Source organism: Pipistrellus hanaki (assembly GCF_964339955.1).
Source record: "Pipistrellus hanaki genome assembly, chromosome: 3".
NCBI classification, from domain to species: Eukaryota; Metazoa; Chordata; class Mammalia; order Chiroptera; family Vespertilionidae; genus Pipistrellus; species Pipistrellus hanaki.
In genome coordinates, this window is record NC_140505.1 from 177,864,511 (window position 1) to 177,892,477 (window position 27,967).

The window sequence follows — 27,967 nt, forward strand, 5'->3', positions numbered from 1 at the left end:
TAGTGGCTCACATACACACACACACACACGCACACGCACACACACACACACACACACACACACACACACACACACACACCACCTCCTCCATCCCCTCCATCTAAAAGCACTCTTGGGATTTTCAGCCTCTCGGGTGTTTCTCTTTTCCGAGATGCACTGCCACATAGAAAGCTGACAGAAAAGAGTCGCCCTGGGATCCTCCCAGCATGACCCCACGCGAAGATAGGGGAACAAGCTGAAGAACGCGTTGCCCCGGCTACCGTTCCCCTGGTCACGGAAGAAACGCTCTCCAGGATCCGGAAGTAGTTCCTCTGCGACCTCTCCCAAAAGAGGGATGTGTTCTGACCCGACGTTTATGTCCCCCTGCTCCCCTCCATCCCCCCCTCCCCTTCAAAGAGGCCAAAGCTTCCCAGGCAAAAGGGGCGGGCCCGCGTGAGAGGGGCCCGCGGAGCCATCTGATTGGAGCAAAGAGGCTCAGGGTGACCAATCGGGAGGAGCCACGCTTCGGGCATGGGGAACCGCACCTGGACCGCTCCGATTGGTGGACTGCGGTCCCCCCCACGCGTCCCCATTGGGTGTAGAGAGTGCGTGGTGCGGCGCGATTGGTGGGTTCGTGTTTCCCGTCCCCCGCCCTCGAGACGTGGGGTGAAAAGCGGCCGGACACGCTTGGGGGGTAGTGGGCGGACCGCGCGGCGCGAGGTGTGAGGATCTGAGCCTTGGGGTGGCGGGGCGGAGGCGGCTCCTGCGATTCAAGGAGACTTGAGACTCTCTCCCCGGCCGCGCGCCATGAGGGCCCTGTGGGTGCTGGGCCTCTGCTGCGTCCTGCTGACCTTCGGTGAGTGATCCCGGAGGAGAGGGCACCCTGGAGCGCCCCCCCTCCCCCTCCTCTTCTCGAAGATTCTTGGGGCGTTGAGCCTGGGAGGGGGACCCTAACACCGGGTCTGCGCTGCACCTACGGGACCATCGCCTTTCCTCGAAAGAGGCTTGGGGACTTTCCGTTTACTCTTGCTTCGCTGGAAAGAAAAAAAAAAGAGAGAGCGAGAGAGAGAGAGGACGGAGTTATTTAAATCCCGTGCAGATCTCCTGGTGGCGGCCTGCAGAGCTCAGCCATCTCGCAGGGGGGGGGGGGGGGGGGGCCCTCTCTCGAGCTCTCGCTCCCCCGAGAGCATGGCTGGGGCTCCATCGGGAGGACTTTTGCCCACGCCTCAACCTTTGGTCTGAGCTCCTGGACCCCCCCCCCAAAAAAAAAAAAAAATCCATGTTTTCCGACTCCTCGAGATCGCGCCTTTCCTTTCTTGTGTCTGGTCTGGGAAGCGTGAGGTCCTGGGTCACAGTGTTGGATTCACTTGTGCTCCAGCTCCTTCCAGCTCTTCCCCTTCTCAGGCCCCCGGGCCCCATGTCGGTTCCCCCCGCCAGAGTTTGCACAGAATCCTGCCTGTACTCTGACCTGTGGTTTCGCAGGCCCGGGTTTTGTTTGGCATGGCCAGTTTTGAGGCCTTGTCCTGGCCTGCTCGCAATACGTGTGCATGTGGAAGGGTCCCGGGATCAAATCCGCTAAGTTACAAAGGGTCGAGGGAGCCTCCTTGGAAGGGATGGCAGCCCCCGAGGTTCAGCATCTCCTGGGGAACCTCGGGATTTGAACTTAAATAAGAAATAGGCAGACTTGGGTTTACATTGGCTATTTAAACCTGTGGGTCTCCATTCTCCCATCCCCATCTCCCGCGTTTAACAGCTGAATTTTGCAACGCCTATCCTTTTTTATTTTCCCTCTGAGAAGTATGTGAAGCATCGGTGTTTTAAGAGATTTTTTTTATTATTATTTTTGTGTGTGTGTGTGTGTGTTCAATCTTCCTTCAGGGTCAGTCCGAGCTGATGATGAAGTCGATGTGGATGGCACCGTGGAAGAGGACCTGGGTAAAAGTAGAGAAGGCTCAAGGACAGATGATGAAGTAGTACAGAGGTTTGTGTTCATCTATAACTGCCTGTGTAAGCCCTTCTGAACCCTGGAAAACTGTGGCTTCCTTTGTATTTCCAAAATTTAAGTAGCTAAAAAAAATGCTCAGAGGAAATGTATCAAGCATGTGCACGCATGGGTATTTCCTTAACCGGCCCCTAAGAATGGTCCAACTTGAATGAATGCCTTTGAAAATTATTTTGATAACTATATTGCAGAACACTAGCACTAGATCCTTAGGAATTTAGGAAAGACATTTAGTTGATTTTGTCCTCAGGGCGTCCTTAGTAATTTTAAAAAGAGGATTTCTGTCCATTGAACCGTGTTTTGAAATGTGTCCTCCCAGGACTTACTTTTGTAGACCTGTAGAGGCCAGGCTTCCCTGGGCAAAGGGTGGTTCCACGTGTGAGGGAACATACATGTGTATGACTGCTATTGAGTAGAGGAATATTGGGTTTATTTTTTGTGTGTGTGTGACATTTTTAAGATCTGAGTATTTCCAATGCAATGTTAAAGGTAACCTCTTACTGTGGTAAAATCATAATGCGATGGTAGATTAGTAACATTTTATAAATGTTGCCAATTTACCCTTTTAACCCTTGAGACCATCTTAAGAGACTCCTGTGCTCTCAGCACAGATCATACAGTTTTGGAGGGAACTAAGCAATGCTTATTTGCTTATCAAATTTACTTTTTAGAGAAGAAGAAGCTATTCAGTTGGATGGATTAAATGCATCCCAAATAAGAGAACTTAGAGAGAAATCAGAAAAGTTTGCCTTCCAAGCTGAAGTTAACAGAATGATGAAACTTATCATCAATTCATTGTATAAAAATAAGGAGGTAAGCAACATGTGGCTAGGGTAATTATTTTTCTCTGTATGGTAGCACACTTGTTTACTTTCATAGTAAGTGTACTTAGTGATTCCAAATAAGTAGTAAGATTTCAATTCCCTGTAGTGTATATACAAGAATTGCTACTAGATACAGTGTGTGGGGAGAGTGGGGGGGGGGTGTTATGGGGGATGGGAGGTTGTTAGGCATTTTGCCTTCTTTTTCTTTCCCCTCCAAAAATGTTCATGGCCTGCTAAACAGTTGTGAGTCGTTCAGGACCATTGCTAACCAAGCTTCATGCATTTCGTACCTAAAGATCACTAGTAGAATGGCATTACTGCTCTTAACCAATTCAGATATCCCTTCTAGTTGCTACAGTCTTTTGTGTAAAGAGCAGTACCTCCTTTTACCAAGAGACTAAAGCCACCTCTTTACATAAAGTGCTTTTTTAGAGTACAGAGGAGAAATAAAATGAGTCTGACATTAAATCCAATGTCTTGTGTATTTTGAGCCTAATCTTACTGTATTAAATCTGGCCTTCATTTAGATTTTCCTGAGAGAACTGATTTCAAATGCTTCTGATGCTTTAGATAAAATAAGGCTAATATCACTGACAGATGAAAATGCCCTTTCTGGAAATGAGGAACTAACAGTAAAAATTAAGGTAAGCTTAAAACAATTTCCTTTTAAAATAAAAAGAAACCTTAGTGACAGAGAACCTGTAATGGTCAAGATAGACTAGGTTATGCTGCAGTAACAAATACTCCCCCAAATCTCAGGGAATTAAGTTAGGGGTCAGCAAAATATGGCTTATGGGCCAAGTCCAACCTGCTGCCTGTTTTTATAAATAAAGTTTTATCAGAACATTTCCATGCCTGCCTCTATTTTATCCATGACTGCTTTTGTGCTGCATGGTAGAGTGCAGTAGTAGTTGTGACAGAGGTCATATGGCCCATAAAGCCTAAAATATTTACTCTCTGGCCCTTTTACAAAAAAGGTTTGCTATCCTCTGGCTTAAATCAGCCACATGCTGCCTGTGGCCTTTGCTTTATATCCTCTTCACTCCCTGACACAGGCTGATAGAGCAGCCATCTGGAGTGTAGCTGGTTGCCATGGTGTAAAAGCTTGGAGGGTCTTACATCAGTTAAAGGCTCCACACTGAAAGCCACACTCCTAGTTGCAACTTATTGGCCAGAACTAGTCATATGGCATCACCCAGCCATAAATAGAGGAAGCATATTCCTGTTACGTTCCCAGAAGGCAGAGAGTTGGAAATATTCAATTAAAATATTGATCACCACAAATTCTAAACCCAGAAGTCATTCAAGTTTTAGATTTTTATTTTCTACCAAAGAAATAAGCAAAACATAAAATTTTATTCTTGAATATTTTTTAAAAAATAACTTGTTTTGTTTAGTCTGCCTCTGCTTTCTTTATATTGATACTTTCTCAAACACACTAAACTTAAAATTATTCTCTGTAAAGAAAGATGCTTATACTTAATATGTGCATTTTCTGAAAAGCCCATAAAAGAATATGGAGGAAAATATCTCAATTTGGTTTTCTGTTTTGGAATTGATGTTGCCCAAAGCTGAGAATTTTTCAATAATAGCTCAGTATTTACTTGTCATACCATTAGTATTAAACAAATATAATTATCTTGTCTTTGTCTTTCCTTTAGTGTGACAAGGAGAAGAACCTGCTACATGTCACAGACACCGGTGTAGGAATGACCAGGGAAGAGTTGGTGAAAAACCTTGGTACCATAGCCAAATCGGGGACAAGCGAGTTTTTAAACAAAATGACTGAGGCGCAAGACGATGGCCAGTCAACTTCTGAATTGATTGGCCAGTTTGGTGTCGGTTTCTACTCGGCCTTCCTTGTGGCAGATAAGGTTATTGTCACATCGAAACACAACAACGATACCCAGCACATCTGGGAATCTGACTCCAATGAATTTTCTGTAATTGCTGACCCAAGAGGAAACACTCTAGGCCGGGGAACGACAATTACGTGAGTGTTACTAATTCTTCATAATAATAATAATAATTATAATTAGAAGAAGAAGAATAAATAATTGATAGTCCTAATGAGGATCTTGACTCGCCAGTTCAGGCTCTCTAGGCAAATGGCTTATTCTGAACCAATAATTTCCTTGCCTATAAAATGAGGAAATTGAATTGTTCTCATCACTTGAAGAAATGTCTGAGGACCGAACACAGCTGTAATGGCTGCTGTACGTGTGGGACATAAAGTAGGAAGGGTTAGCCCTTCCAGAGGCGAAGGCTGATGAGGCCTCAGAGCAATGGCTTGGTCCAGGTGTTCAGGGAAGCAAGACTAAGATTCAGTCTGTAGAGCATCATGGATAAAGGGGTGGAGGAACAGCGTGTTCACAGGATTAAAGTCTTCTGAAGGATGGCAGGACTGGATGAGAGAGACTCCTTGGGTGACCATTAAAATATTTTGCCCAGGGAAAGCAGAGCCTATTGTAAAGATAATCCAGGCAACATTTGCTGTCTTCCTGGTCACTTCTTTTAATGAAGGCTAATTAGAGGGCTGCATCTCAGTACTTTTATTTATTCTGGGTTGTAGTCTCATTTGAGGATAATTAGAAATGATTGATTTTGAATTCATTTTAAGCCAATAACTATTGTTGGTGTAGATGAGGCAAGTCTTACGCCTGTATCACTTGGTTCCATCACAGTGGAGTAGACAGGGCAGCTTTTTTCTAAAGGTCAGTAGACTTACCCAGTCCTGCAAGTTTCTAGAATAGAACAATATTTCTCACATGTTATGTGCCTGAAGTCTCACTTTTTTCCCCTTATTCAGTTTTCAATTTCCTTAACATTAACTATTCAAGTAGGAAAAAAGCATATCTTATAATTTTGACCAATTTTCTTCATCCCAAAAGGTATCATTTCCTGTCTGCATGGTCACAGATGTTCTTTTAATGAAGGCTAATTAGAGGACTGCAGTTCAGTACTTTTACTAATTTATTCATCCCAATTTACCTGTCCCTGCCTTTGTTATTAACATTGATACCTCCTAGTCTCATTAGGAGGCATCACTAATAGTCATACCCCAGAGCCCTCTCTCATTAGGTGTTAGAGTGTTAGGTAATCACATCTCTGAACTAGAAAAAGCTAGAAAATGATGTCCCAGGAGATGCTGATGTCTTAAAGTGCTGGGAGAGAGGCAAGATTGCCTACATGTAAGCTTTATGAAAGCAAACATTTTGTTGACTGCTCTGTTCCCTAACACTTGACAAGTAAATATTTGTATGAATGAGGTAATCAGAGCAGTTTTATGCAAGTCCCATGGATGCTTGATAAGTAAGTGAAACTTTACAACAGGTTCTGCTTTCCCTGGGCAAAATTGCCTTTTCCTTCAAGTCTTCCTACCTCACCATCACTCAACAGATACTCATTTGAATGCCTATTACTTGCTAGTATCAGAGAATAAGACAGGTGTGGTCCCTGCTGTCACATGGTTCATTCTAGTTAAGCGGGAAAAACATTGAAGTCATTTCAGAGTGGCAAATGCTAGAAAAGAAGCTAAGGGACACCTCCCTGACCAGAAGGCCTTTGTGAAATAGTGATAAGTTCAAGTATTCCAGGAAGCAAGCACAGCATGTTGAAAGTTTCAGAGACAAGCCTCTTTGAGGAACTGAAAGTGTAGAGTGGCCAAAGAAAATGGAGAGTGAAGTCCGGGAAGTGACAAGGTCAAAATCCTGCCCTATATCCAGGACTTCATCTCTGTTAATACTTTAAATTAGCCTCTGCTGTACCCTTAAGGGAAATTTTGTAAGGATTAAATGAGATCATGAAATATCACAATGAAAGTGGTATTCTACGTTTTCCCCCTAAAGCTAGTCACTGTGATCTCTCATCTTACCTCCTTAGAGAATAGCATAAGTTAATTGCTACCCCATCTTTTAAAGTCAGCCTTACCCACACACCGCCCTCTTTCCCATCAAAGTGTGAGCATGTCCTGGTCTCTGGGGTAGGATGAAGGCAGGTGGTGCCATCCTCTTTCAGGCACACTATTTCTCTACCCCCCCCCCCCCCCCCCCCCCCACAGCTGAGCTTAAAGAAGTACACTTGGCCCTAGCCGATTTGGCTCAGTGGATAGAGCAGCAGCCTGCGGACTGAAGGGTCCCGGGTTCGATTCTGGTCAAGGGCACATGCTCCGGTTGCTGGCTTAATCCCCAGTGGGGGGCATGCAGGAAGCAGCTGATCAATGATTTGCTCTCATCATTGATGTTTCTATCTCTCCCTCTTTCTCTCTGAAATATAAATAAGAAATTATTTTTTTAAAGTAAAAGGAAAAAAACATAATTTATTAAAAGAAAAAGTACACTTCCTTTGCTGCTACTTCACCTTTTGTCATGCCTTTCCATTGAAGTAATTTACCAGTAATCCTTGTTGCTAAATCCAGTGGATTTAGGGATTTTTTTAATGACAATGCTCCCCATCAATAGATTGTCTCTCTCTCTTTTTTTTTTAATATATTTTATTGATTTTTCACAGAGAGGAAGGGAAAGAGATAGATAGCCAGAAACATTGATGAGGGAGAATCATCGACCAGCTGCCTCCTGCATACCTCCCACCAGGGATGTGCCACAACCAATGTACATGCCCTTGACCGGAATCGAACCTAGGACCTTTCAGTCCGCAGACTAACACTTTATCCACTGAGCCAAACCGGTTTCAGCAGATTGTCTTTTTTTTCTTAGTTTTTCTGTGGTATAGTCTACAGAACTGGTTTTCTGCTACACACTTCTTAAGACTGTCCACTTACCTAGCTTCCATGACCCTACAAATCTTTTTTTTTGCCCATTTCCTTTGCCCATTTCTTGAATATTGATGTTCTCTTTCTTTAAAAGCTAAGTTTGAGCCCTTTTCTCTCATTATCCTTATGTTCCTTATTTAATTCTTAAAGGGCCAGCTAGTAGATAATTTAACCTTTCAATCATAGGATTTATCACATGTCTCAACTGCTATTGTCCCTGACAGCAACCATGGACAACATATGATGAGGTTGTGTCCCAATAAAAAAATTTTTAAAGATAATTGGATATTTTATTTCTATTGATTTCAGAGAGGAAGGGAGAGAGAGATAGAAACATCAATGATGAGAGGGAATCCTTGATTGGCTGCCTCCTGCACGCCCCACACTGGGAATTGAGCCCGAAATCCAGGCATGTGCCATTGACTGGAATTGAACCTGGGACCCTTCATTCTGTAGGCCAATGCTCTATCCACTGAGCCAAACCAGCTAGGGCCCAATAAAATTTCTTATGTGGGCGTCAGCCATACACAGTTCGTTGACTCTGGTTAAGATCTCACTAATGGTCTGTTTATATATCTAATTGCCATTTAAGTATCACTAAGATGTCAAACCATCAGCTTCTGCTTGCATCCAAAATTGAACTCTTTCCCCAACTCAGCAGCTCTAAGATACTCTGCTCTAAGACCAAAGACTTTGTGACCTCATTTTTATTGGGGGCACGAACATCAAGATATGGGCTGTCTGCTGTGTCTGAGAATATGTTGTGATAATTTGTTTTTGGTGGATTGAGGGAAGGGTTTGCAGAGCGGGCAGTAAGTGCCAATACAATTTTCTGTATTGGATTTAGCTAAGCCAGGGTGTCCAGTAGAACTCTGGTGGAAATATTCTGCCCACATGTAAATTACTAACTACTTGGAATGTGGCGGTGCAACTGAAGACCAACTTCACATTTTATTTGAATACTTATATTTGACTGATGGCTACTGTTTTGGATGGTGCAGATATAACAATAATTCAGGTTAATTTTCTAGTTTTTTAAAGGAACATTTTTATTAGGGCTTTGCTATCTATAATAATCACTTGATTTCTAGACTAACTTTTAGAATGTATATAATTCCACTTTTCTCTAGAATGTTTTCTTGCCTGGAGCTATCCTAAGATTTCAGTTTTACAAATGGAGAAACCCAATATATTTAGAAGGTTGGGAACATTTTCATTTTCATACTTAGAACTAAGGTTATTCTCCACTTGGGATTGCAAGGAAGGTTTTTGTTGTTGTTTTTTATCATAACCATATTTGATGTATTTGCTCACAAACCCTTATTGGTGATGAAAGTTCTTAATATTTCTTTAGTAGAGAGGATATCTTGGATTAAACAGAATTACCAAGAAGGCAAATTTATAATCAAGTCTTTTAAACCATGGATGTGCCTGTAAATGTCTTTTTTTCCCTTGCAGCCTTGTTTTAAAAGAAGAAGCATCTGATTACCTTGAATTAGATACAATTAAAAATCTCGTCAAAAAGTACTCACAGTTCATAAACTTTCCTATTTATGTATGGAGCAGCAAGGTAAATCTATATTGCTAAAAATTTATATGTATCACCTTTGCACATTTTTTAATTTGTAATAATAGAAGTGTAATATGCTAATTAGACAAGACGTCCTTTGAGACAAAGCCGGAACTGCAAGGGAAGCTGGGTCCTGGGTGCCAGAGGGAAGCTGGTGCCAGCAGCTGGGGGAAGGATGGCTACTCTTGCATGAATTTGGGCTTCTGGCCTCTAGTATTTAATATTTAAAGAAAGCTAAATATGGTTTGTTTTCCAGTTCAGGTATTTGGGTTTCCTCACAGAAGACCTATTTTTTTTTAGTTGTCCTTTTGTTTTATATTCGACAGATGAAATCCAAATCTTTAAAGAAATAAGTTTAACCATAATTCTACTTTCTACTTCAACAGACTGAAACTGTTGAGGAACCCATGGAAGAAGAAGAAGCAGCAAAAGAAGAAAAAGAAGAATCTGATGATGAAGCTGCAGTAGAAGAAGAAGAAGAAGAAAAGAAACCAAAAACTAAAAAAGTAAGTGCCAAAGAGCTCATTTTTATGAGTTTTCTGACTTCTATATATTGCTCAGGACTGGTGGCTTACACGTTTTGAATTTCAAAATCTTTAAAAAGCCTTCTGCATCTTTTGTCATGTAGGTATTAACTATAAAAGTAGTTCTCTGGCCTACTCAGGAAGCAGAGTAGGTAGAAGTTGTGGTGGGTTTTGAGGAATATTTAAGATATTGGATTTCTATAAGTCAGGAAATATGTAATATGTATGTTCTTTTAGTTTCAAAACATTTTAAGAACATTTTAGCTAAAAATAATGAAATATTGGCTTTTTAATTATAATGATAACCAGTTGTCTTTTTATATTAAATATCAATTTTTGTTGAGAAACCCTTTTTTATTTTATTTTAATTTTTTATATAATTGGCAGGAACCATACTAGATTAGGGGTATCCTTTGTTCCTTCCTTGTTCTCTTTTGAAATGTCCTAAAGCTATGGTTTTCACTAGTGTAACTGCTGGGAGAGACTAATTAAATACTGTTAACTTCAGGTTGAAAAAACTGTCTGGGATTGGGAACTTATGAATGATATCAAACCAATATGGCAGAGACCATCAAAAGAAGTAGAAGAAGATGAATATAAAGCTTTCTACAAATCATTTTCAAAGGTAAATATTTAGAAAAATGTGATAAAAAGGTATTAAATTCCAAAATAAGTTTAAAACAATTTATAACTACTTTACAATTGATTTCCTTTATGTTATGCATTAAAAAAATTACTCTGAGAAGAAATCTGTAGGCTTCACCAGGTTGCCAAGAGGTCTGTGTTCTAGAAAAAATATATACCTCCATGAGTACATGTTTGGTTTCTACTATAGATACCATAAAACAAAGTTGTGTTATTGAGTGGCTTTTAACTAATTCTTTAAAGAGAGTGTTTACAACAACATCAAATAATTAGTGTGAGGTCATCGCATGCCTAGGCAGGAATAATTACTGACTCTGTTTTTTCTTTTATTAATCCCTTCTTGTAACTCTTAATCCAAAGCTAGCAGAGATTAAGAATGTTCCATGTTAATGTTTTCCCAAACCACATTTGTACAAAATAGAATAGTTTAATGCACTTATTTAGCATAGCTAGATAGAATACTTAATATTCTATGATTGTATTGTCCTTTACTCTTTATTCCAGTGGTCGGCTAACTGTGGCTCGTGAGCCACCTGCTGCTCTTTGGCCCCTGAGTTTTTAGCAAAGGCTAGCTTAGGAGTACCCTAATTAAGTTAATAACAATGTACCTACCTATACAGTTTAAGTTTAAAAAATTTGGCTCTCAAAAGAAATTTCAGTGGTTGTACTGTTGATATTTGGCTCTGTTGACTAATGAGTTTGCCAACCCACTGCTTTATTCCATTTATTGATTTGTTACCTAACCTTTGTTTTCCTTAACATTAACATCCAACCATCCCTTAAAAACTAAAAACTTTCCCTTGGTTCTCTAAAGTCCTGTGTATATAAAGGTACTTCATCTAGGGCAATTGTGTATTAAAAATATACACAATTGTAAGTCAATACTATTATCTTACACTAGAGGCCTGGTGCACAAAATTGGTGCACTCAGAAGGGGAGGTCTCCCTCAGCCTGGCCTGCGCCATCTCACAGTTCAGGAGCCTGAGTGCTGCCTTGGAGGCGGGAGAGGCTCCTGTAACTGCCACTGCCTTCACCAGCCTGTAGCCAGGCTTCTGGCTGAGTTGCACTCCCCCTGTGGGAACTCACTGACCACCAGGGGCAGCTCCTGAGAGTTGAGTGTCTGTCCCCTGGTGGTCAGTGTGCATCATAGTGACTGGTCGTTCCACCATTCAGTCGATTTGCGTATTAGCCTTTTATTACATAGGATATTTTTAGAAGCCACTTTTTTTTTTTTAAGTTGAAACAAATGAGGTTAGTTGTTAATACATTTTATTTAACCCAACATACCCAAAATACTATTAGTTCAACATGTACAATATAAAAAATTGTAATTTACTTTTCAGGATTTTCTTGTACTGTGTCTTCAAAGTCTGTTTGTATATTTTACACTTATCATTAATCACATCTCAGTTTGGAATAGCCACATGTGGATACATTAATGGATAATGCAATCTAGAGAATTTCTGTTTTTACACTTTTGTAGCTATTTATATACCTCTTATATATCTACTGCTATAGTCCAATTTCCCTGGAAAAAATCTGTGCCTGCGTACTTTCTATGGTTGGCCGGTACACTCATGAATTATTGTATGATTTTTCTCTCTCACAAGTGGAACCTTCCTGAGTTTAGGAATAATGTTAGTGACAGTCACCATCAAAACAATCATGTTGTCTTAGTTGCTTCTTTTTCCCTCCAGACCCTCCCCACCCCCTTTTGATAAGGGGATTTTTTAAAAATATATATTTTTATTGATTTCGGAGAGGGAGAGGGAGAGACAGAAACATCAGTGATGAGAGAATCATTGATCAGCTGCCTTCTGCATGCCCCCTACTGGGGTTCTGACTGGGAATTGAACCCTGACTTCCTGGTTCATAAGTTGATGATCAGCCACTGAGCCACCCCAGCCAGGCAGGAACTTTATTGTTAAGTGCTAAACTGGACTGTGCCACATAATAAATTACTTAGCCTTTGTACCACCATTTTGTATGCTTTTTGCATAATGAAGTACCAACTTTCCATAGGAAAGCGATGACCCTATGGCTTATATCCACTTCACTGCTGAAGGGGAAGTTACCTTCAAGTCAATTTTATTCGTTCCTACTTCGGCTCCACGTGGTCTGTTTGACGAATATGGATCTAAGAAGAGTGATTACATTAAGGTGGGTTTTTAAGTAATGTAAATAGAATTTTAACTTTGAAAGTACAATTTCCCCAAAGTAACCTTTTTATTGTCTCTGCTTAGCTGTATGTGCGCCGAGTGTTCATCACTGACGACTTCCATGATATGATGCCCAAGTACCTTAATTTTGTTAAAGGCGTTGTAAGTATCTGAAGATTGAGAGAAGGGGGGATTATTGTTGTTTGGTGTATCTTTTTCCAGTGTTTTTATTGCTCACTGAACTTCCTTTTATCACATGTAGGTGGATTCAGATGATCTCCCCTTGAACGTGTCCCGTGAGACTCTTCAGCAACATAAGCTGCTTAAGGTGAGTACCTCTGGGAAGAGGCTGGCTGCTTTGCTCTTCGATTGGGCCACCAAGGACAGTTTCCATTAATAGAGTTACCAGATTTTGAAACTAGTCTTTGGTTATCCAGGTGAATTTAATTTTATTCTGGAATTCTCAAATCCTGAGAATCTTATTTTCCCCCATTATGCAATACAAAAAAAACTTCAAACATATATCAAAAGAATTACATAGTGAACACATACATATATACACACACATATATATATAATTACATAGTGAACACATACATACACACACACACACACGCACACACTCTCTGCCTAGTCTAAAGATAGAATATAAACATTAAAGTTTCTGATTAGTCCAGCATAGGATTGCTCATCATGCCCTGCTTCTTGATAAACAGCTAGAACAGTGCCCTGCCTTTGTATCTTTTGCCTGCTACTTTACATCTAGTGTTGAGATGATGTCCTCTAATCAGTTATTCTTTAATTTTGTTTAGGTGATTCGAAAGAAGCTTGTCCGTAAAACTCTGGACATGATCAAAAAGATTGCTGATGAGAAATACAATGATACTTTTTGGAAAGAATTTGGTACCAACATCAAGCTTGGTGTGATTGAAGACCACTCAAATCGAACACGTCTTGCTAAACTTCTTAGATTCCAGTCTTCTCATCATGCAAGTGACATTACTAGTCTAGACCAGTATGTGGAAAGAATGAAGGAGAAACAGGACAAAATCTACTTCATGGCTGGGTCCAGCAGGAAAGAGGTGAGATGAATGCCAACTGTCAGGGATCAGGGTTTGTAGCTGGAAGTTACAGCCAACGTTTTGAGAACAAAAAGGAAAACTTAAATGTAATTTTGAACTGTAGCAGGTATGAGGTCTGGTCAGTCACTGTATTCTCTGCACCTCTTTAATTCTCTACCTGCAAATGAGGTTGTTAGTAATATATAAACATAGCTTTTGGGATGAACACTAACGTTAACATATCATGGCTAGATTTGGAAAACTTAAGTCGCCTTTATTTTGTAGGCCGAATCTTCTCCATTTGTTGAGAGACTTCTGAAAAAGGGCTATGAAGTGATTTATCTCACAGAACCGGTGGACGAATACTGCATTCAGGCTCTTCCTGAGTTTGATGGGAAGAGGTTCCAGAATGTTGCCAAGGAAGGAGTGAAGTTTGATGAAAGTGAGAAAACTAAGGAGAACCGTGAAGCACTTGAGAAAGAATTTGAGCCTCTGCTCAATTGGATGAAAGATAAAGCCCTCAAGGACAAGGTATTCTTGTGGAAATTAGAAAGAGTGAAAATTTTAGTATTTGCATTTTTAAAAATTTTGTTTTGCCAACAAATTACACTTAGCAACTGGTTTCTTTGCAACCATTAAAACTTATCAAGACAACATTTAATACTGTGGTTAAATTATTGGGAAGACAAGCTTAAAATTTAGGAACTGCAAAGAATTAAAAGGATAGTAATGGTTATTCCATATGTAGGTGCTTGGTTTTTTTCCTATATTTTTAAAGTTGATGTTTAAGTATTTCTGACAGAAAAATTCAGATTATAAAATGACAGTGGCTTCTACAAATATGAATGAGAGGTACTTTAATGGCCTGCCTCTATGTTTAGGATCTTAAGAGATGAATCCTTGAAGAGTTGAAATGCAAATATCAAATGACTTTAACTATTGATATTTATAGGTATCTAACTTTGGTTTCTTATTGCCAGATTGAAAAGGCTGTGGTATCTCAGCGCCTGACAGAGTCTCCGTGTGCTCTCGTGGCCAGCCAGTACGGATGGTCTGGCAACATGGAGAGAATCATGAAAGCTCAAGCGTACCAAACCGGCAAGGACATCTCTACAAAGTAAGTGTCCTTGGGAAGAGAAAGTTTCTGCCACAGTGTTCGCTCTTGTCCAGCCTCCCATACTGAAGCTAGCATTATCTTCAATGTGTTATAAGTGTCTACTATATGTTAGATAGAAAACAAGTTTACAAAGGGATGCTTCCTACATTAGACTGCTAAAGAAAAGGTCTAGCTCTCATGATATACTTTATAGTATTTTATATATAAGTGCAAGTTTTCTTAACCTGTTACACATAAACTATTTTTTTTTCCATTAAACTGTATGCTTGACTTGGTATTTAGACTTCTTTTACATTTTTGGATTTAGTTACAGATGAGGTCAATGACTATGTGTTTCTCAAAAAAGAGCTAAGTCTTTTTTTAACCTAAGTAGTATGCCCCACAAAATTAAAGCTAAAATATTACCCATTAGTTAACAAGTATTTTTAACTCAAGGTCCAGGTATTGGAGGTAAGTGGATCTTTAGTACCTTTTATTTTTAAGAAATAGATATTTCAAGCTTGTGTTTTATTGTCACAGCAGTGGCCTTGAAAATAGCCTTTTCCCTACTTTTATTCTCTTATGATACTTGGAGTTGCTTCTTATTTGCTACCTAGTCATCCTTTTTTCCCCAACGCCTAACTTAAGGATTCTTCTTACAAATGTACCAAAAGTAAATACAATATGTATATGCATATACATGTCATAATTAGCACAATTCATCAGTACGTATTTATAATAAAATTCCAAGGTGCTATCTTGCTTATTTGTTTTGTCCCCTGACTAGATTATAAATGTCAGGTGAAGAGAACAGGCTTTTCCTTATCCCATTGCAATACCATGTTAGTCATTCAATCATTCATTAACAGGAAGTTACTTTTCATTCTGCAAGCATATGAGATCTAAAGTAGATATTACTGCTGTCTTTGTGCCATTAAGACTAGCCGGGATGACAAATCAAGTCATAATCTTCTAGCCCAGCACAGATCCTGAGTATACCATGACAGGGACAGATGTAGTTCCTCCCTGTTCTCAGCATGCAGCTATAGGAAAGAGGACAGTCACCACCCACAGTAAAATTCTAGAGATTGTGAGGATATGTTCAGTATTTGGAACTGAGCTTGAATAAAAGAAGTGATTAATTTTTTATGGAACCAGTTTGGTGAAGGCATCATGGAGACTGTGTTATTTGCACACACCCACAGTCTGTCTAGACAACTCAGAACTCTGTGGGAACCAGAGCTGCAGTTAAGATAGTGAGAATGAATTAGTGGAGATGAACAAGACATTAAGTTGGTTCATCCACTCAACAGTGTTGGGATTCAAGTGTCTAGAACACAATAGTAAATAAAGTAGTTCTCTTTATTTAACTCTTTCATCTAAGTATGTCCATCCCCCTTAAAAAGGTAAAGCATGATGTAGCAGTAAGAGTATATTTTGATCTCTCCAAGATGGATCACTGTGATTATGAAGGTAATAGAAAAAAGGAAATGTATGGACCCTAAAATCTGATGTTTGTTGATGTTCTTTTAAAAAAATATATTTTATTGATTTCAGAGAAAGGAAGGGAGAAGAGATAGAAACATCAGTGATGAGAATCATTGGTTGGTTGCCTCCTGCACAGCCCACACTGGGGATTGAGCCCACAACCTAGGCATGTGCTGTGACCGGGAATTGAACCATGACTTCCGGATTCAGTGGTCTATGCTCAACCATTAAGCTATGCCGGCTGGGACGTTAATGTTCATTTTTTATCCCTTAACAGTTACTATGCCAGCCAGAAGAAAACATTTGAAATCAATCCCAGACATCCACTGATCAAAGACATGCTTCGGCGAGTTAAGGTGAGTCACACTACAGCTATCCTCCTTCATCTTAAATACACCTGTACTCTGTACCTTTTAATCAAGTGTGATTTCTCCCATTTCAGGAAGACGAAGATGACAAGACAGTTTCAGATCTTGCCGTAGTCTTATTTGAAACAGCAACACTGAGGTCAGGATATCTTTTGCCAGACACGAAAGCATATGGAGACAGAATAGAAAGAATGCTTCGCCTCAGTTTAAACATTGACCTTGATGCAAAGGTTTGTATTCCCAACCTTCCCACATAGACTTCATTTTTCTTTAAGAATAGGCTTCCCAGGATTAAGTGATATACCAGAAGTTGGACTAATCTCTACTTTTTAGAAATAATTAAGTGTTTGAATGCCGAGTGTCATGCACTATGCTAAAAATTAAACAGAAATTCTCTTTTTATATTCTTTTTTTGGTCTTAATCTCAGTTTGTTAGGATGGATAACTCCAATTGGAGGATTGTGAAATTAATTATGATCTTATACATTTAAATGAGCTAAGTGAAAAAAGATCCATTAATGAGCTCATAAATGTTGCCCTTAGGTCGAAGAAGAACCTGAAGAAGAACCTGAAGAAACAACAGATGATGCCACAGACGACACAGATCAAGACGAAGATGAAGACGAAGACATGGATGCCGGAACAGATGAAGACGAAGATGACACAGCAGAGGTAGGACCAGTCAAGAATGGGACTTGCATTCTTATTTCTGGCAAACTTAGGACTGTGTATCATAAAGAAGTCAGGCTTACAGAGATCTGCCCCCAATAGGCATCTCATAGCAAATTCAAAAGCTGGAGCAAATAACGTTTTTTTTCTTTTAAGTGTATATTTTGCTCTCTCCTTTTATTCCTTTAGTCATCCGTTCTTGAGATGTTTTTAAACAGATTTTTCCGTAGCCCACAATGCTTCTATACTCTTAGCCATTTCCTCTCCCTTACTATATGGTAACATTAGGGTGTTTTAAATTTTTATTGTGTTCAGGGGCCATTGACTTTTGGTGGGTTCTAAATTATCTAAAATTTTTTGCAGATTAGCAAGGTTTTAGTCTACAGCCGGAATAATGGAAATAGGCTTGGCCCATTCATTGTTTTTCCACATATGAACCTTCTGAGCTAAGGATTTTATTTCTGCTAGCTTTTAATGTCTTCTGATTTTTATTTCCACAGAAATCTACAGCTGAAAAAGATGAATTGTAAATTACACTCTCACCATTTGGATCCTGTGTGGAGAGGGAATGTGAAATTTAAGTCATTTCTTTTTGGAGAGACTTTTGGATGCTTTCCCCAGCTCCCTTCTCCCCTGCACTGTAAAATGTTGAATCGTGGGTCACCGAAAGAGGGGTTTTTTTTAGTTGAATTTTTTTTTAACATTCCTCATGAATGTAAATTTGTACTATTTAACTGACTATTCTTGGTGTAAAATCTTGTCATGTGTATAAAAATAAAAAAGGTCCCAAATACTTCAGTGTCTTGCCTTTTTAATTAAAAAAAATGTTAATCATTTATAGTTAGAAAAGATCATCCTCTTTTGTATGTGGGCTGGGCTTTGTGACTGTCTTCTAAAGAACAGAGTATGGAAAGGGGAAATAGTGACTTCATAGCATAGACACTTGGCAGCCGAGTGATGGAGGTTGGTATCACCAGTGATGTCATGTATCCTTTTATAAAATGTGATAAGGACATTTCACCTCTGGCATTCTTTCAAAAAATCAATAGCCTTAGCCTAATGAGAAGAACATCAGACAAACCTAATATGTGAATGTATACAACACCAAAAGAAGTTCACACTTCAAGTATTTCAATTTAATTAACAGTCCTTTATTTTTAAAGTTTATTGAATGTATTGGGTAACAAATTATGTAGGTTTCAAGTATACCTGTTGTGTCTGCTTAATCCCTTCACCTTTTCCACCAAGCCCTTAAACCCCCTTCAGAAGCCTGACAGTTGGCAGTCTGTTTCCTGTATGAGTATGTTTCTATTTTGTTCATTAGATTCCACAAGTGAAATCTTATGGTATTTGACTTTCTCTGACTGGCTTGTTTCACTTAGCATCATAGTCTAGGGCCATCCACGCTGCCCCAAAAGGTAAAATTTCCTACTAGTACTTCTTTACAGCCAAGTAGTATTCCATTGTGTATGCCACAGCTTATCCGCTCATCTGATGGGCACTTGGGCTGCTTCAAAATCTTGGCTATTGTAAATGACATTGCAATGAATATATATTTTTTCTAATTAGTGTTTCTGTTTTCTTATGTATATTCACAGAAGTGGTCATGAAGCAGTTCCATTTTTAACTTTTTGAGGTAATTACTGCTTTCCAGTGTCTACATTAGACTACATTCCCACTAACAGTACATGAGGGTTCAACTCTTTTCTTCACATCTTCGCCAACACTGGTTGGTTGTTGATTTATTGATGATAGTCTAGCCATTGTGATAGGTGAGAAGTGATACTTCGTTTTATTTTTAAAATATATTTTATTTTTTGCAGAGTGGAAGGGAGTGAGAGAGAAACATTGTTGAGAAACATCAATCAGCTGCCTCCTGCACACCTCCTGGGGATGTACCTGCAACCAAGTACATGCCCTTGGCCCAAATCAAACCTGGGACCTTTCAGTCTGCAGGCCGACGCTCTATCCACTGAGCCAAACTGGTTAGGGCGATATCTCATTTTAATTTGCATCTCCCTGATTAGTGACATTGAGCATTCTTTCATGTCTCTTGGCCATTTGAATGTACTTTTTGGAGAAATCTCTGTTCAGGTCCTCTGCCCATTTTTTAATTGTATTGTCTTCCTTTGTTGAGTTGTATTATGTATTTTGGAAATCAATCTTGTCAGATGTATCACTGGCAAATATGTCCTCCCATTTAGTGGATTATCTATCTTGATGGTTTCCTTTGCTGTGTAAAATCTGTTTTACAAAGGCAGTCCCATTTGTTTACTTTTTCTTTTCCTTGCCCAAGGAGATATATCAGAAAAAATATTGCTGAAAAATGTCTGAGATTTTACTGCCTATGTTTGCTTCTAGGATTTTTATGTTTTCAAGTTTTACACTTAAGTCTTTAATCCATTTTGAGTTTATTCTGGCATGTGATTTAAGAAGGTGGTCTAGTTTCCCTTTTTTGCACATCTCTGTCCAATTTTCCCAATACCATTTATTAAATAGACTGCTTTTACCCCATTGTTTGTTTTTGCATCTTTTGTCAAATATTGACCATACAGGATTTGTTCCTGGGCTCTCTATTCTATTTCATTTATATGTTTTTATGCTAGTACCAAGCTGTTTTGATTACTATAACTTTGTAATATAGTTTGATATCAGATAGCATGATTCCTCTTTGTTCTTCTTTCTCAAGATTACTGTGGCTATTCAGGGTCTTTTGTGATCCCATGTAAATTGTTGGAATATTTGATCTCGTTCTGTTAGAAACATCATTGGTATCATGTTAGGAATTGCATTGAGTTTGTAGATTGTTATAGACAGTATGGACATTTTAATGTTAATTCTTAAACTGTTGATTCACTGTTAACTGGAAAGCATTGCAGTCATTTGAAATATACAGACAACTTCTAAACCCACAGCTGGTTTCCCCCAAATTAAGAGAAATGCTATGATTATAGCTACCTGATGTCAGATTAGAATCGTTGAATAAAAAAAACAAATACGATCTTTCTAAAAATTTGAGGAAGTTGCAAAAAATAACCCCACCTCAAAAAAAAAAAAAAAAATGGTCATGTTTTTTGACCATTTGATTTCAGATAGAGATGTTTCTATCTCTCTTAAATAAAAAATCCAAGGCTTTCCCTAGCCGGTTTGGCTCAATGGATAGTGTCAATCTGCAAACTAAAGGTTTGATTCTGGCCAAGGGCACATGCCTGGGGTGTGGGCTCGATCCCCCCAATAGGGGACATGCAGGAGGCAACCAATGTTTCTCATCATTGATGTTCTGTCTAGATTCTCTCTGAAATCAATAAAATATATATATATATATTTTTAAAAAGACCCATGGCTTTGTTCCTAAGACTGATGCTGACCAGATCCTAACTGTCCTGAGGGCTTAGTGATTACGGGAAGGGGAGAGGTAGGAGTGGATGTTCTTACATACAGGAAGGGCCAGGTGAAGAGATGCGCAGGGCAAGGAATGGGCAAAGCGTGTGGCGCTTCCACGCCCTCAGCGGAGCTCCACTCTCCCAGCCTCTCCTCCACCTGTCCACCAACCCGGGAGCTCTCCGAATGGATCGAAACTTTCTGCGTCGGTGTCACTTAAGAGTGTATTTGGCATCCATTTGGTCATCATTTTAAATGTTTTGTTATTTCCAGCCAGAAAGGCATCCATTGCTTTATTACACTGTTTTATGATTAGAACCCTTTGTATTTTCTTCAAGACGTTTTAACTTTTTTAAAAATTAAATTTGCTGCGGTGACACTGGTTAACAAAATTCTACAGGTTTCAGGTGCACAATTCTATAGCACATCATCTGTACACTGTATTGTGTGTTCACCACCCAAGTCAAGTCTCTGGCCATCACCATTTGTCCCCCCCATACCCTTCTTAAATAAAGAACTGCTTTTTATTGGTAGTGAAATATGTTCCCTAAGATGCTAGTGAATTAAAATGTAAATATGGCCGAAACTGGTTTGGCTCAGTGGATAGAGCGTCGGTCTGTGGACTGAAAGGTCCCAGGTTCGATTCCGATCAAGGGCATGTACCTTGGTTGCAGGCACATCCCCAGTGGGGGGGTGTGTAGGAGGCAGCTGATCGATGATTCTATCTCATCAATGTTTCTAACTCTCTATCCCTCTCTCTTCCTCTGTAAAAAATCAATAAAATATATATTTTAAAAAATGTAAATATGGTGATGTTTTGTATAATTATAACCAGGACAGAGAAGACTAGTACAGAGATGACTTATTTCACATGTAATCCTGGGAAACAATCTTACTGACGCAACATCACTTGGTTTATAAAGATACCCACCAATTCAGCTACTAAGGAGGGAAAGGGAAACTAGTAGACAATTTGGCTACCCACTTCAGCCTGCCCTATTCAGCAGATATTAAAATTGGTAGATCCTGAGATACTTGAGAATTTCTAGTTCTAAGTCATTTGCCTTTGTTACTTTTCTTTGTAAAGCGGTACAATGACATGAATAACTACTTCAGTTTCCAGAGGTTTCACATGGAGGTCTATGAATACTATAGAATCACAAACCAGGTGAAGGTGTGTTAGGCTGTTGTAATTTTAGAACTAACTTCATAAAAGGACCCATTGTGGTGATGAGGAATTAGTACACGTTCAGACCCTGTGCAGCATGAGGGCATGTTCCCGGAGCATACGCCTCGGGATCAGAACTCAAGTCCCGGACACAGGGTTCATCTTGTCTAGGGGCAGAGAGAGAGCTTCTCCTGTTGAATTCTAGTGTTTCATCTTAAACCTTCTATCAAGACAACTCTACAAGGGGGTCCCTGTAATGACTACTTTCTCTAATAGTTAATTGTCAACACTGACTGAAAATTATGTAGCAGTGTGATCTTTACTATAGTTTGATTTTTTTTTTAATTAAATAAATTAGACATGTAACATTGTGTGTTACTTTGGTACATTTATATATTGTAACATGGTTGCCATTGTAGCAATATTTATCACATTACATAATTATAATACAATATGATTGTCTAGATCAGCAATTTTTAACCTTTTTTAATCTAATAAAATTCTGTGGCACATCAAAAAACATATCATACTTTTTGCCAATCTGACAAATAAGTATGTCCAGCCAGTATGGCTCAGAGGTTGAGTGTCGACCTATGAACCAGGAAGTCCTGGTTCAATTCCCAGTCAGGCCACATGCCCAGACTGCAAACTTGGTCCCCACTGGGGGTGTGCAGGAGGCGGCTGATCAATGATTCTCTCTCATCATTGATGTTTCTCTCTCTCTCTCCCTATTCCTTCCTCTCAAGAAAAAATAAATAAATAATAATATATATATGTGTTATTTTTTTTTTAATAGTAGATATAATTTTGATTCATTCACACCATATGGTTACTGTTGTGTTGGCTGTTGTCATTTTTTTTATTTGACAATCTAAGGGAAAAGAGGTCTGTGCCCCTGACTAAATAGTCAGGTATTGCATGTTTTAAGAAATTCTTGTGTCATACAAGTTGAAAACCACTGGTTTAGATTCATATACTGTGTGTTTTAGATTGCTATGGCTTATTTACTGCTTGTCACAAGATGGTACCCTTAAATACATCACTCTTATCCCCACTCCCTTCTAACCACCATTTCACTCTCCATTAGGTGTGTATGTGTGTTTTTTTAAATAGGTATGACTTTTTAGATTCCATACATAAGTTATTTCATAACAATACTTGTCTTTCTGTTTGACTCATAACATCTAGCATAATGTGCTCGAGGTCCATCACTGTTGCTGCAAATGGCAGGATATTCTGCTTTCTCGTGGCTGAATATATAGGTACAACATCTTTCTTATCCATTCATCTGTTGATGGGGATTTGGGATTCTTTTTGTACCTTGGCTAATAATACAATAAACATGGGAGTGTGTGTGTGTGTGTGTGTGTGTATGTGTGTGTATGTATGTATATATGTATATATGAATTATAAGAGCAGGAGTCATTGCAAATACTGTATCTCATGTGATATCCACAGCTAAGTGGCTATCAAACCACATTTAAGAACTCTTTGGCAGTTTTCAAGAAACACTGGTCAAGCCATAAATAAATCTCAATGCATCCGTTAACACCTTCTGTGCACCTCCTCCTGTAGTTAGCATTGTATTAGGTGCTTAAGTGCAAGTCGTTTGACTCAATAAATTTAAAAAATATATATTTAAGACTTATTATTCACAGAGTTCTTGGCAGAGTTGTATGTTGAGGTTTCTACTGCTGAGAAGTTTGAGGTCTGTGCTGTCTCTCTTTCAGTCCCAAGAGCTCCGTTTTGAGTTCTCCAGGCTTTGGTGGGATTTCAGGTATTGTCTATTAAAAAAAACAAACAACAAAACACATGTGCCAATGCTTTCTTAGACTGTAATTAAATGTGACCTGAAAGACTTCAAAGCAGGTCAAGAGGAAAAGGAAGTCCCTTGCTACTCAACGCTAAACCAGTATCATGAGAACCCACAGCTGATCTAAGTCCCTTTCCAACCCTGATGACTCTATTATCCAGGCTGGGTTTTAAGTTCTAGAGGGGGAGAGTTTGCATCACTATCACAGATTTGAATAAAACTTTCCATAGTTGGAAATTTATTCCTGTACTATTGACGGACTCTTCGCCTGTACAAAGCAGTGAGCAAGAAAATAACAAACGACCTTCAGCCTTTCTGGTGGTAAGGACCTTCCCCCGACACTATGCCTCTCGTTGAGGATCCCCTCCATTCCTCTCCAGAAGAGGAGAAGAGGCAACACGAGAAGAAGCGCCTGGTGTAGCTCCCCAATCCTACTTCATGGATGTGAAATGCCAGGATGTGACAAAATCACCACCGGCGGCAGCCATGCACAGACGGTAGCATTGTGGGTTGGTGGCTCCGCTGTTGTGTGTCAGCCAACAGGAGGAAAAGCAAGGCTTACGGAAGGATGCTCCTTCAGAGGGAAGCAGCACTAAAAGCTCGACTCGGGGGAAACCATCCCAATAAACACATTTTGGATACAAAAAAATAAAATAAATAAAACTACTACCTCCAGAAAAGATGGTCGGAAAAGTCTGAGATTACCTTTTTAACCACTTTAGTGAGATAATAATTCACATTCTTTACCATTCACCCATTTAAAGTATAAATAATGGCCTTCAGTAGATTCATAAGGTTGCACATGCACCAGTACAATAAATTTTAGACCTGCACCCCCAAGAGAAACCCCATGCCCATCACCAGGAACTCCCATTCCCACAAAGCTTTCCCACATCCATGCCACTGCCCTGGGCAACCGTTAATATACTCTTTGTCTCAATACATTTGTCTATTCTGGACAAACTTCATGTAAATGGCATTATACAGTATAGTCTTTTGTGGCTAGTTTCTTGGCATGTTTTTAAGGTTCATCCATGTTGACACGTGTAAGTACTTCATTTCCTTTTAGGAACAAATAATATCCTATTATATGGGTATACCACATTTTACATGTCCATTTATCAGTTTATGGACAACATGAGTGGTTTCCACTTTGGGGCTCTTATACTTTTATGAATATTCATGTATAAGTTATTGTGTGGACATTTTCATCTCTCTCTAGAAGTAGAATAGCAGGGTCCAATGATAACTCTATGCTTAACTGAGGAACTGTCAGACTTTTCCACAGCAGCTATACCCTCTATATTCCTGGCAGCCCTGTATGAGGGTTCCAGTTCCTCCACATCCTCACCAGCACGTGTCATTAGCAAGGATGCTCTTTTTTAAAAAAAAATTAATACCCACCACAGTGGTTATAAAGTGGTATCATATGTGGACCTTACATTCTAGTGGAGAAAACAAAAAAACAAGGAGAGAAAAGGGAATAAAATAATTGCAAATGGTGACAGGTGCTCCAGGAAACAAAGGACTGAGACAGAATGGCAGAGGAGCAATCCTTTTGAAGCTATCCTCAGAGATGCAGGAGATACCTAAGCAGAAACTTGCAATTTTGAAGAAAAAAAACAAACCAAGATCTGGGAGAAAAGCTCCCCAAGAACAGAAAAAAAGAGGCCTTCAGATGGGAACAGGCTTGATGAGTGTGAGAAAAGCAAGGCAGCTGGTGTGGCTGCAGCCGGGGGAAGGGGAGGAAACGGTGTTCGGGGAGGGCCAGCGGCAGGCAGGTGCCTGGCTGTGGAACCTCAGTGTGATTTCTGCCTGACTGTGTGAGAGCAGGAAACGGCATGGCTCTACATGCAACTGGATGCCATCGGCAGGTTTTAGGCCCAGGGCCAAGTGCTCCTCATTCCGTTTTAAGATCCCTTTTGCTGTTGTGGGGAGGGGGGTGGGGGTGGGGGTGGGCGGTAGTCCGAGAGCGAAGCCCAGGGCCCTCCTGCACTCACCAGGTCGGGCAGGTAGTACCTGTGCACCACTTGGGACCCCGCGAACATGGCCAGGAGGCTGGCGGTGAACATCTTCAGGTAGGTGGGCCAGGGCACGCCCGCGGGCATGGTCAGGGGGCTGGGGGGAGGGAAGAGGTTGGCGTCAGAAGGTTCCCAGCTCACGACTAAACCGAGTCGGGAAACAAGCCTCCCAGCAGCGGGGTGCAGAGTGAGAACACGTGGGTCCTCTCCCACCCTGCCCCCCCACCCGGACCCCCTGCCCCCAGGCGCTGAGAGGGCAGACGTCCCCTCCAGGCCTGAGGCCAGTCTCCAGCGGTTTCTTGGCGTTGGGGGCTGGGCCTTCCCAATCCAAAGGCAGCTCTGGGGGAGCAAGGAAACGGCGGCCCCGCGTGGTTCCCCTTCAAACTCTAGGAGGGGAACTGCATTCCGCACCCCCACCGGCCCCACGGGCGGCCCGCGGAGACTGTCCCGCCCACGGAGAGACGGTACCGGGAGAGACCGCACCGGGGGAGGCCGCACCGGGAGAGGCCGCACTGGGAGGGCACGGCCCGCAGCCAGTCGGAGCGCGGGCGGAAGTGGCTGCCGGAGCCGGAGCGGGCGGCCTGTAGACGGAACGGAAAGTGCAGGGGCCGGGGCCCCGCCGGACTGGAAAGCGGGGAACACAGCCGCGCGCACGTGACCCGGCCGGAAGTGGGCCCTGGGGCCGAAACCAGAAGTGTTTTTTAAACCGATTCCCAGAACTTCCTGGCTCCGGCTCTTGTCTCCCTTCATCCCTTTCCCTACAGTAGGGTCCCCCTGGCGGATATCGAGACTTGGGGTCGCGATGGCTGTATTCCGGCACCATTTGCCCTGTGACATGCGCACATGGCTCGCCTTAAATTACCTTTTACAAGCCAGCGGGGGCTCGGCGCGCTGAGCAGCCAGTGCTCAGGTGAGGTCACCCTCCACGAGTGACGTTTAAAAGCCCTGTCTCCTTGTGCCCGGCGGCCTTTGCTACGGAAACAGCCACCTCGAGACAGCTAGCTATACCCTAGTGCTGCGGTGCCACTGGAAAACAGGGAACCCGAAATGGACAGTATTCACGCATTTTTAGGTTGTGCTTTGGTTATGGGTTGATTTATGTTAAGCAAAAGGTTAATGCAAGACAATACGGAAAGATTATAGTTTGTGTGTATGAGGTGAATCACGATACACACACTTTTTAAACAGGGAGGTATATTTGACATAAACCTCATATTTAAAGCATACAATTTGATGAGGTTTTACCTATGTGTATACCTATGGAACCATTCTTACAATCAAAATCATGAACGTATCTATCACAACCAAAAGGTTTCTTTGGGCCTCTTTCTAACCCCTCCATATCGCCTCCTTCACTGGGCAAGCAAGGTACGTAAGCAAGCTCGCTAGGCTCTTGAAAGGGAGAGGAGGATTGGGAGGGAAGGGAAACAAGGTGAAGTGACTTGGCCCCTCTTTTGTTGCCCCATCATACAAGGTCTCTTCAAGCAGAGGCCTGTTTGGCAAAGACAGGAGATTTTTCCAGGGCTTCCCTGAGCCAGGCTCAGAGCTGAACAAGTTTGTCTTCCAGACAGATTCAGGGTGATCAGAGAGGCACTGGCGGAATAGGAGCCCCTTTGTTGATTGCTTCACCATTCCCAAGTTCAATGTCCTGCTCCCCAACAACTCTTCCAGTAAACTCTTCCTGTTGTAAGACAGAACTAAGTAGAGAAGCAGAGGCCCCTGGTCTGCTGGGGTTACGAATGGAGCTGGCAGACCCAGAAGATGCAGCACCCTGCAGTGAAGGAGATCCTGGCAATCCAAGGGTAACTTCCTGAGTGAAAACCTAAGAAAAGTTTGTAACTCTTTACACATACTGTCAGTCACTAGAAATCAGTGAGGCAAGCCAACTGCTTTAAAATTTTCTTAGACTGTGATCCTAGGTGGAAGATACCCTAGTAGGTATCCGTTGAATATTTCTTGAATATTCAACGGATACCTACTGTTTTGTACTGGTTTCAGCTTATCAACAACCAGTGTTGTGATGGAACCAGCCTTTATGGAGATTATATAGATATATATATATTAGAGGCCCAGTGCATGAATTTGTGCATGGGTGGGGTCCACCCAGCCTGGCCAGGGGGAGAGGACATGGGCGGTTGGCTGGCCTGCCTGCTGGTCGAACTCCTGGTCAAGGGGACAATTTGCATATTAACCTTTTATTATATATGATAATTTACACTGAGTGGCCAGATTATGTGTTCAGAGATCATAATAATCTGGCCACTCAGTGTGTGTGTGTGTGTGTGTGTGTGTGCGCGCGCGTGCACACACGCATATTTTAATTGACTTTAGAGAGGAAGGGAGAAGAAGACAGATCAATGATGAAAAAGAATCATTGGCTGCCTCCTGCACGCCCCTTATCATGCCTGCAACCTGGGCACATGCCCTT

General features: G+C 40.9%; 2 protein-coding genes across 2 annotated transcripts; one reads left to right on the plus strand and one right to left on the minus strand.

The window, feature by feature from the left end:
• Positions 1-626: 626 nt before the first annotated feature.
• On the plus strand, positions 627-17,949 carry HSP90B1 (heat shock protein 90 beta family member 1). The gene is made up of 18 exons (XM_084879652.1): positions 627-835; positions 1,858-1,960; positions 2,653-2,794; positions 3,333-3,449; positions 4,467-4,798; positions 9,035-9,146; positions 9,533-9,652; positions 10,179-10,295; positions 12,338-12,475; positions 12,559-12,636; positions 12,737-12,802; positions 13,287-13,556; positions 13,821-14,066; positions 14,516-14,652; positions 16,397-16,475; positions 16,562-16,717; positions 17,031-17,159; positions 17,657-17,949. Exons 1-18 carry the CDS (start codon positions 787-789, stop codon positions 17,684-17,686), a joined length of 2,421 nt encoding a protein of 806 aa, XP_084735778.1. The 5' UTR covers positions 627-786; the 3' UTR covers positions 17,687-17,949.
• A 5,374-nt stretch (positions 17,950-23,323) lies between these two features.
• UQCC6 (ubiquinol-cytochrome c reductase complex assembly factor 6) lies at positions 23,324-25,629 on the minus strand. Its single transcript, XM_084879653.1, has 2 exons — positions 25,519-25,629; positions 23,324-23,489 (listed from the first exon to the last, which is right to left on the minus strand). Exons 1-2 carry the CDS (start codon positions 25,624-25,626, stop codon positions 23,394-23,396), a joined length of 204 nt encoding a protein of 67 aa, XP_084735779.1. The 5' UTR covers positions 25,627-25,629; the 3' UTR covers positions 23,324-23,393.
• Positions 25,630-27,967: the final 2,338 nt, after the last annotated feature.